Genomic DNA, 10,658 nt, shown 5'->3' with positions numbered 1-10,658 from the left:
CACTTTGAGAACTGAGTGACGAGTGAGGACTACCCAGTCCATTATTTAAGCTACAGTACTACTCGTGCAACAATAATGTACAACCACAAAGCATTCAGTTTTGACAGACAAATGTGTGTTTTTGTTCCAATATTTGTACTCATTTCATATAGTTTGGCTGATTGTGCTTTGTTGTTTACCCATCCTCACCTGCCCCAACGTAATCACAAGCATTCCCTTTTTTATATAACAAAGGTTCCTAAAGATAAATGTTACGGAGTAATACACATCTATGAGTATAATTAAAGCTTGTCTCGTCATAAATTGTTTATTTTGTTGCTATAGTAATCCAAAATATTTTTGTGAATGTATATAGTATTTTATAGATAGAGATTGTAGTTAGACAATTTTTAACGCGCGTGATCGGCTGCAATTTTGAGCCATCACGCCTCTAATGTGGCGTCCGAAATCAAAGTGGCGTGCTAAGTTGAGCACATGGAATTAAAATGTCGTGGACAATTATTTATTTTACTGTTTATCTCTTACTTTTTATTTATCTTTTTCCTTTATATATAAAAGTCAATGACATAAAGGAACTTTACCATATCATTTTTATTTCTTATTTATATATGAACTATTAATTTAAAATTATTTAAAATGTAGTAGTAGATTATAGATTATCAACATGAACCAAGAGATTAATTATTTGTTGAGTTACCACTGGTTGAATGGGGTTCCTTTAGCTTTATTAAAAGGACCATTCTTCCCAAGAGAAGCGTGTGGAAAAAGTGAATTCTATGAGTGGACTATTGAATCATCATCCAATAAAGCAAATATTCAAAATAACCCTCTCCTCGTAACTTTTTCCCCGTATTTTATACACAGCGTACTCCCTAAATTAAGATTAAATGATAAATTCACTCACACTTTTAATAAATTAAAAAAAAATGTGTGCATTATAAATATGTGTGACAAAGGTTATAAGTTAATTAAGGTACATGTCAAACCTTTTGAAAAAAAATTCCAGGTATAATTATTCTAATTAAACTTGAAAAAAGCAAGATTTTTTGTCCCAAACTTCCTTCATGATCACGTTTTAGCACAAATTACTAATCTCAAGCACATATATGCCTTGAGATTGATGTATTCTAAAGTAGATAATTATTTCTTAAAAAAATAGCATATGTGAGAGTATTAAATGGCCAAACTCAGGGAATGTTTTATTCCTGATGTCCCTACCAATGAACACTTTGAAAATGAAGGATTTGGTATAAAAGTACACCAATAAGCTACAAACTCAACAGACACATGGATATGTAAAATCCATTTAAAGATTACAGTTTTTTTATCATGTGGGTACAAATTAAATTAAGTTTATTTATTTATTCTAAAGTTAAATTCTTGGAGTGATAATATGATATAATAAACCCCATAATCTCCATCTGCTATACTTTTTTATATGGCAAATGCATAATTTAAGCAAACAAAAGATTAAGGGGAACCATCAACAATCATTTATCTCCCCTCAATAATTTTACCTTTATATGTTAGTTGGTTTATTTTAGTTTAAAGTTTACTCAAATTGTCAGGACAAATGACAAAAGTAATATTATTTTCATTTTCTTTTGTTGTCCCTGACCCCCAGTGACAGGCATGCTACATCTCTTTATACTACAAAAAAACAACATAAAATAGCCCAGCCTGCTTTTTCTTGGGTCTATCAGTTTTTTTGTGAAAAATCAGAACAATGGGTATCATCAAGCTTCAAAATTTATACTTTTAAAAGCCTTCAATTGCAATTGCATTAATTGAAGGGGCATATCAAGCTAGCTTCCATTAAGAGATGGGATCACAAGTAAAGATTGGTAATTTATGTTTCTTGATATACTTCTTGTGGGTTTTGGGTTTTTCAAATGGCTTGCTTTCTCCTAAAGGTGTAAACTTTGAAGGTAAATTGTTATCTTTTTGATCAAAATTTTGTTGTTAGAAGCTTAAAAATTTGATTTTTACATCTGGGTTATTCAAATTTCAGTGCAAGCTTTAATGGGTATAAAAGCCTCATTGTTGGACCCTCATGGTGTTCTTGAAAATTGGGATGCTGATTCTGTTGATCCATGTAGTTGGACCATGGTCACTTGTTCTTCAGAATCTCTTGTAATCGGCTTGTAAGTTTTCTGCTCACAAGTTAATTTCATACTATTGATGTTTTAGTGTGTGATTATTAAAAATTATAAAATTAAAATTTCATTAAATACTATTGTATTGTATGATTATGATGAACAGGGGAACACCTAGCCAAAATCTCTCTGGCACACTTTCACCAAGCATTGGCAACCTAACCAATCTTCAAATAATGTAAGTGTCAATTTAAATCACTCTAAATGGTCAAAATTGGTAGGTTTTAATGGTAATTAATGAGTTAATTTGTGAAGATTGTTACAAAACAATCACATTTCAGGGCCAATTCCACCAGAAATTGGTAAATTGAAGAAGCTCCAAACAATTGATCTTTCTGATAACCAATTCACCAATGAAATACCTTCTTCTTTAGGTCACTTAACAAACCTCCAATACATGTAAGCTTGCTTAAATTAATCATAACTAATTTAAAGTCTTTCATGATCATGTTTTTATTTATCTGAATTGATTTTTCTTCGAGTATTTCAGGAGGCTTAACAACAACAGTCTATCAGGACCAATCCCACAGTTAGTAGCCAATATGACCCAACTTGCCTTTGTGTAAGAGTTCATATATCTTTCTTTCTAAGTTTTGATTATATATCACTACACATAATACAAGCACATGTTCATATATATGCAAAATGTGATAGTATGTGAATATCTCATATGATACAGGGACTTGTCCTTTAATAACTTAAGTGGCCCGGTTCCAAGGTTTCCTTCTAAGACCTTCAAGTAAGCACTCTATCCGTCCCCCTTGTTTTATGAACGTTTATCAGATGCTTGTATATGAATCTATATCTGTCATTGCCAGCATTGTAGGTAACCCTATTATATGTCAAACTGGATCTGAAAAACCATGCTATGGAATGACGCTTATGCCCATGTCGATGACTTTAAACACTACTGATCAAGGTATAATATCAATACACATTTTCTTGATTTATCAATAAAACTATATGATCATTTTAATCAGTTCTGTTTATCTGTTTTTGAAGGTCCTGGTACTTTGCCAAAACCAAAACGTCACAAAATTGCTCTCGCCCTTAGTACAAGCCTCGGTTGCATCTTTCTGCTCATTTTTGGCCTTGCCTTAATTTGGTGGAGACGAAGGCATAATCAAGAACCTTTCTTTGATGTCAAAGGTTCATAAATCATGTTTGGTTTATATTTAAAAATTACCTTGAAAATGCATTACTTTTTGTTTGTTTTGCTTTTCAAAAATAAATTGATAAAAAAGTTATGAACTTTATTTTGATGCTTGATTAAAACAACGCAGATAGGCATCACGAGGAAGTTTCACTTGGAAACCTACGAAAATTTCAGTTCAGGGAACTTCAAATTGCTACACACAACTTTAGCAACAAAAACATATTAGGCAAAGGAGGTTTTGGGCATGTTTACAAAGGTCAACTACAAGATGGGACTTGTGTTGCAGTCAAACGGTTGAAAGACGGTGGTGTTGCTGGCGGCGAACGACAGTTTCAAACGGAAGTTGAAATGATAAGCCTAGCAGTACACCGTCACCTACTCAGATTATATGGATTTTGTATGACTCCAACCGAAAAACTTTTAGTCTACCCTTTTATGTCCAATGGCAGCGTTGCATCTCGTCTCAAAGGTAACATTTTTATACCACTACTAACCTTATTATTCATCCATAAGTTAAATTTCAAGAAATCTTGAAAAGGGTATTTAACTTTTTTTGCATAATGATTACAGCAAAACCAGTGTTGGATTGGGGGATAAGGAAGAAAATTGCATTAGGAGCAGCAAGAGGATTGTTGTATCTTCATGAACAATGTGACCCGAAAATTATACATAGGGATGTTAAGGCTGCAAATATATTGCTTGATGATTGTTGTGAGGCGGTTGTTGGTGATTTCGGTTTAGCGAAGCTTTTAGACCATCAAGATTCACATGTAACCACTGCGGTTAGAGGTACTGTGGGCCATATAGCACCTGAGTATCTCTCGACGGGTCAATCGTCTGAAAAGACTGACGTTTTTGGATTTGGAATCCTTCTACTTGAACTCATTACGGGACAACGTGCTATTGAGTTCGGTAAAGCTGCTAATCAGAAAGGTGTAATGCTTGATTGGGTAAGCCTTTTTTCCATCATCCACAATGTACCATAACATCAAAATAATAAAAACATATAAGAATAAGAAAAAGGTAATGTAGTTTTGTCAATGGCGGTTATCTCGGCCGACTAGTCAGTTTGGTGACTAGCACGTCTCATGTCGTTCAAAAACATCTGTTTAGTTGGCCGTCGCTAAAAAGTTAGGTCAAAGTCAGTCAAAGTCAGTCCGAGTCAGTGAAAGTCAAGATTGGTCAAAGTTTATATTTCGTGCCCTATACATATGTTGAAATATCTACATGTGAAAGATTGTGGCAGTTTAGCCTTAAAAGTGTGGCATACTTCATACTTGCAATTGAAAAAACTTTATAGATAAATCTCTGTTGCAATTCTCCTGTACTTGTATGACAATGTTTAACTGAAATTACTATGAACATTTTCAGGTGAAAAAGATTCATCAAGAAAAGAAGCTAGATATTTTAGTCGACAAAGATTTGAAGAACAATTACGATCGAATTGAATTAGAGGAAATTGTGAAAGTAGCAATGTTGTGCACACAGTTTCTTCCTGGTCACAGGCCAAAGATGTCAGAAGTTGTACGAATGTTAGAAGGCGATGGACTTGCAGAAAGATGGGAAGCTACACAAGGAGTTGAATCTAGTTCGAAGTTTCGTACACTTGAACTTTCATCGTCTGAAAGATACTCTGATCTAACAGATGACTATTCGTTGCTTGGCCAAGCCATAGAACTTTCCGGTCCACGATGAGTTAGCATTCGAATAGATACTATGGGGAAAGAGGGAAATGAAGATTTTTGTTTCTTTTCAAAAGTGGTTCATGATGTTATTATATATAGGGTCTGTAAAGGTTCAGATTCTCTAAATGTAGTGAAGTTTTGTATGAGTTTTTTCTTTCTTTTTCAAAAAGATGATATCAGTAAACGGATCTAAAAATCAACATGTACAAGACGATATAAAGGAATATCCAAACTAAGGCTATACTCGACATAACTGTTAGGAACTGGTAGCGGAAAACCTAAACAAACGACTCCCTTGTTAGTAAGAATTCAATTCACACAAGACTTGTGTAACCGTATTACACTCGCATACAACAAATGGATAAAGCAAAATGATAAATAAACGATAAACAATAACCTACACAAGAATTCTATGTGATGATATACCAACTCAATTGGCGTGGAGAAGGATTTAGTCCTAATACGTAAACAAGATATTTTCTTTATTAATTTTCATGTACACTGATACAATGAGGCTAGGGTTATATTATATAGGAGTAAACAAACAAGGAAAGTAAATCGGATTACTTGCTGCCCAAACCATGCCTCGGGATACGCGAGCTTGGTCTCGCGATCCGCGAGAACTCTGCACCATATTTCCTCAAATGCTCGACTCAATTCTTCGCGTTCTGACATTAGGGGCAAAACTTAGGTGGTGTTTGTTTTTTTCATTGAAGACCTTATTAGGTCTTATGTCTGCGGGCGGACAGACATTTCTTTTGAAGACCGTTTGTTTTTTTGAAGACATAAGACAAAATAAGTGCTTCAAATGGAAGCTCTAAAACATAGCTTCATAAATTAGATGACATTTTAATACATAATCACTTCTCTTCTCCAACCTTTCCCTTTCTCTTTCAACCCTTCTCCACCCACCCATCAACTCACCTCCATCGCCGTCACCACTTCCGGCGACACCACTTCCGGCGGCGGCACCTCCAGCAGCGGCGGCACCTCCGGCAGCCGTAACTCGGTATATATATATTTTTTTTACACAACTTCTATCCATTTATTTAGGGGTTATTTTTTGCTTTGATAAATTCTTTTGCATCTCAAAATTTTCCATTTGTTTGATCTCAAAAACCCTTGAGAAAACCTAAGATGAAACAAAGGTAAAAAAGAAAACCCCAAAGATGAGTTATACAATTTATATACGCAGTACAATTTTTTGTTTTAGTTATAATAAATGAAAAGGAGTTGTGGAAACTAGAAATCATAAATGGAGAAATAAATTAGTACATGAAGGAAAATCAGTTTTTGGTTCTTATTAAAGATTCTATCTCACTTGTGGTTGGCCTCATGAAACAACAAAATTGCAGCGAGTTTTGAAGATTGGAGCAATTGTTGATTTGGTGAAGTTGTTCTCGTGATCAGTGTTCATATGAGCACAAAGTTTGGTTTTTGATTTTTGTTTTGACTAGTCATTTGGGTTATTGGTAATGTAATGTTGGTTTTGTATCTTTATTTCACACAGTTATCGGTAATGTAATATTGAAATGAAACTTTAGCTTTTAAAAAAAATATTACTCTTGTTAAAAAGTTATTAGAATACTTTTTAATTCAACATCTTTTCGATAAAAACTGAAAATTATTTGTGATTTTTTATAAAGTAAAATTTTAGCAGACATAAAAACAAACAGTCTTCAACGTTCAGCCTACAGACCTTTAAGCCACATCTTCTTTACAGACGTGGTCCGCAGATCTTCAGACAAAAACAACTTAAAAAACAAACAACACTTTATTGAGGGCATGGAGGGGCAACCGCCCCCACTAAGTTTTGGGTAAGTAATAGGTTTTGTAGCCTTTGAGTTGGGGATGTTTGGGCTTTTGAATCAACTAAATCGGAATTCGTATGAAGAAAGTTATGGCTAAAATGGTGACGGCTCACAAACTTTACAATTATCAACAAATTAGTTATCTTTTCTGTATTTCTCAGTAATTTTTCAACTGAAAACAATATTAAACTAAATAAATAGTTAGTTCAATAAATTAACATATATTATCCACAGTTATGATCGATATTGCCTTCAAAAATATGTATAAACTAAATAAGAATAGTTAGTTCAATAAATTAACAAAGATGATCCATAGATAGGATTAATATTGCCTTCGAAAATTTGTATAAAACGTGCATATATACTTTTGCCCCATAAATTTTACCTTCAAGTTCAACCACTGACTAACATCAAACCTCGTGACCCAGGAGGCCACCCTCGCTATCCGCAAGGGTCTCCGGACTTGTTCCTTTGTTACTTTTGTTTAAATTCTCTATAACCAATCTCCTACTCTGAGACTTTGAACTAACCCTACACTGAGTATCTGGTCAAACGCGTTTTATCTGACATCATTCGACAACCAATTTCCTTAGTGAGAAGAAACTCTGATACCACTTGCTAAGAATTGAAAAACTAATGATTCCCTCGTTAACAAAAACCCAATTCACACAAGACATGTGTAATGGAATTACACCCACATACAACAAACGAATAAAGCAAAATGATAAATAAACGATAAGCGACACAAGGATTTTAAGTGGTTATATCTCAAATCCATTGTCGTGGAGAAGGGTACGGGTGAAAATTAGAGATTTTCTTTATTAATTTTTGTGCACAATGATACAATGAGGCTAGGGTTACATTATATAGGAGCAAGGCTGTAAAAGACGCGAGACGAGGTTGAGACGGTTAGGACCTTGGACCGTCGCAACTGTCAAAACGGGGTCGAGACGTGTAACACCCCGTCAAAATGCGGCTTGACATTGCGTGTTACTTAGGGATCAAAGTCCAGTTGACGCACTATATGCGACATTTTCAAAAAAGTAGCATTCATTTATTCAAAAGAAAATTAGAGTAACATTGTCTTACAAACGCTTGACAAAACCCGTCAAGTAAATAACCAAATGTAAATGTATTTAAACAATAAAATAAAAACATGAATGCTAAAAGATAGTATCAAAAGACTCCATTGATGTCATGCTTGACCTCTATACAATCTCTTGTTTTGCGAAAGGTAGCTATAGTCAATCACCTGAGAATAACATGCTAAAAGTCAACACAATGGTTGAGTGAATTTATAGGTTTAAAGTATGTAATATAGGCATAGACCATGAGATTTTAGTTTCTCAAAATTTAAAAATAGTGTATACAAGCATGAGCACTCGAAATATGAAGCTTAACTGCTCCTTTAACTTATGAGTCTTCTCATACACCTAATAGTGTACACCGACCTAGTGTAGCGTTTACGAAGTAACATGCACCGCAGTAGGTAGGGCGGGGTTGTCAAACTCAATAAGGGATTTTTGGTCTGTAACTCATGTGACACCGGTTTAAGGTACTCGTGTCTACGTTATAAAACAATTATAAAGAAGAAAGTATTCTCATCCCAATAGTTTAAAATCAGTTTAAAACAATAGAAAAGTTGGGACTATGAACTCACCTTAGTGCACAGTAGTTCAGTTAAGTATAAGCAATGTATTAAGCAGTAGCCCAAAGTAGTCAACCTATATGATGTGCAAAAGTGTGCAGTGCTTAATTTGCCTTTCAAACTTTTAAATTTATATAACCTTTATTTAATACACTTTAACACCCTAACGAGCAACAAAACCCGATCAGATGTAGTAATTTAGGTTATCGTCCCAAGAGAGCGTAGATGCGGATAAGAGTTGTTTTATTAAAATAGTTTAATTCTTATTAAAGAATTAAAGATAGATTTTTATGTCTTTTATGGGATAGATTCTTATCTCTTAGGAAAGAGACGATTGAAGATAAATAAAATAACAAAATATAAAGCAGGAAATAAAGAATCAAAATAAACAATTATAAATAAAAGCAGTTACATGAACGAATAACTCATACGGGAATCATATTAGGCAAGTTTCATTACTTATATTAACACAAATCAGAATAATAATCATAGACCAACTATTATCCCTTGTAGGTTAAGCTAAGTGTTGCATATTATTCAATAAGTAGGACCTAAAGCATATGCTAGACACGTGGTGTGCATGACTAACATCTTAATTCTTCATGTTTAATTCAATTACATGATACATATCAATCTTGTGGTGAGGACCAATATGCAAATAGACTGACAAATTATATAAGCTATTAAACACCAAGTAGATCAACTCAAGTTACTAGCTGAAAGTCAATTACTACTAAGTTCTCATGCAATCATTAATTAAACAAATCCAAACAAAGGTTCTTCGATTAAGCCTAACAATATCAAACTCTACTATATAAGCGTAAGTCCAATTAAACAAGTTTATCACTATTATGCTGTTTAACTTAGTTGCATGCAATTCAATTTAACAAGTTTGATATACTAGATCTAAACAAGTAGCATGAATCGAATAATAGATAATCGGATCAAATACTAATCAATCCTAAAATCATGTTATTTAATCATTAAGCATGACAAACAAGTATATTAAAGCATAGCAGATTCAAAATAGTTTAAACATCATTACAGAAACTCGATCATACAGATCTGGAAAAGAGCCAGGAACTGTACGGATAAAGCACACGAAGCCGGTGGCTTCCTCCCAACCAAGCCCAAGCCGGCGACTTGGGGTTGTGAGGCCAGCAGCTTCATCTGATTCCCAAATGAAGTTCAGTTTTCGTCCAAGTAACCACTATGAACGTTTAGTTCATAGCAGAAGACGAACAGAAACAATTATAGTAAATAAAATAGATAAAACAGTAAAGTAAAGATAGAATCATACCTTAAAAAGGTAGATGTAAGAAACTTGAATTAAAAACTCGAATGATTTTTGATTACAATGAATAAATCTAGCCTAAGGGTTTAGAAAAAACCCTAAAAATAAAAACGACCTAACCAGAATTATTGAATTCTGAAAACTACTTATGAAAACTGAGACCAGAGGCCTTTATTTATAGTGTTCAGGGACGATGGCCAAGCCAGCGGCTTCAGTGGGAAGCCGGCGGCTTGGCTTAGGTCGGTGACTCCTTCTGCAAGTTTAACTTTATCCGCAAGCACAAATCTATTAACTTTCATAACTAAGCCGGCGACTTTAGGGAAGGCCGGCAGCTTCAAAGATTCGCCAAATCTTTCTGATTTTGTTTGCATTTTTACTTGAACTTGGTCGATAAGTCGAGAAACCGTGTCCATTAGGCCAGCGGCTTCAGGATGAAGCCGGCGGCTTCCTTTGCCTTTTACTTGATCAACACGTTCTTTTAATTTTACAGAGATTCTGGAACATTGTGGCACATTCAGCTCCAAGACGGCGGCTTCAGTGACTCCATGCTGGCGGCTTCCTTAGCCTTTCTGCAATTTTCTGTGTTTTTGATCCTGTTTGATACATAACTTTGATAAAATCATTAGAAATACATTTTTCCCCTTTTTACCCATTTTAGTGTGTTTTGGGATTAAAATGACTCTAAAATACTAAGATAACTCCTCAAAATATTATTAAAAAACTGTATAATTTAGGAGTTATCACTATATTAATAGGGTTTTGGTTAGTCTTGGATCATTGGCATCATTAACTTAGTTGTTATCATTCTTCCTTGTGTTTAAGTGTTTCTCAACAGTTGTTCTTTCTTTTATGAGTTCCTCAATAAGATTCGTGTGTTTACTATGTTCACGATTAGATGTTATACAACT

The 10,658-nt window shown here is 34.2% G+C and overlaps 1 protein-coding gene across 1 annotated transcript; it reads left to right on the top strand.

The window, feature by feature from the left end:
• Positions 1–1,710: 1,710 nt before the first annotated feature.
• Positions 1,711–5,127, top strand: LOC139847034 (protein NSP-INTERACTING KINASE 1-like). Its single transcript, XM_071836630.1, has 11 exons — positions 1,711–1,928; positions 2,012–2,144; positions 2,263–2,334; positions 2,412–2,555; positions 2,647–2,718; positions 2,836–2,895; positions 2,975–3,075; positions 3,159–3,305; positions 3,440–3,781; positions 3,883–4,262; positions 4,684–5,127. Exons 1-11 carry the CDS (start codon positions 1,823–1,825, stop codon positions 5,005–5,007), a joined length of 1,881 nt encoding a protein of 626 aa, XP_071692731.1. The 5' UTR covers positions 1,711–1,822; the 3' UTR covers positions 5,008–5,127.
• Positions 5,128–10,658: the final 5,531 nt, after the last annotated feature.

This window comes from Rutidosis leptorrhynchoides, chromosome 5 (assembly GCF_046630445.1).
Source record: "Rutidosis leptorrhynchoides isolate AG116_Rl617_1_P2 chromosome 5, CSIRO_AGI_Rlap_v1, whole genome shotgun sequence".
In the NCBI taxonomy this organism is placed as follows: domain Eukaryota; kingdom Viridiplantae; phylum Streptophyta; class Magnoliopsida; order Asterales; family Asteraceae; genus Rutidosis; species Rutidosis leptorrhynchoides.
Note: the sequence above shows the minus strand (reverse complement) of the source record. Positions and strands in the feature narration are given on the sequence as shown.

What these genes read in the sequence shown, in the direction of transcription:
- LOC139847034 (XM_071836630.1), top strand. Translation starts at nt 1,823, where the DNA reads ATGGGATCACAAGTAAAGATTGGTAATTTATGTTTCTTGATATACTTC. An exon ending in TTTAAACACTACTGATCAAG is followed by an intron (nt 3,076 to 3,158) that starts GTATAATATCAA and finishes CTGTTTTTGAAG; the next exon opens with GTCCTGGTACTTTGCCAAAA. An exon ending in AAGGTGTAATGCTTGATTGG is followed by an intron (nt 4,263 to 4,683) that starts GTAAGCCTTTTT and finishes GAACATTTTCAG; the next exon opens with GTGAAAAAGATTCATCAAGA.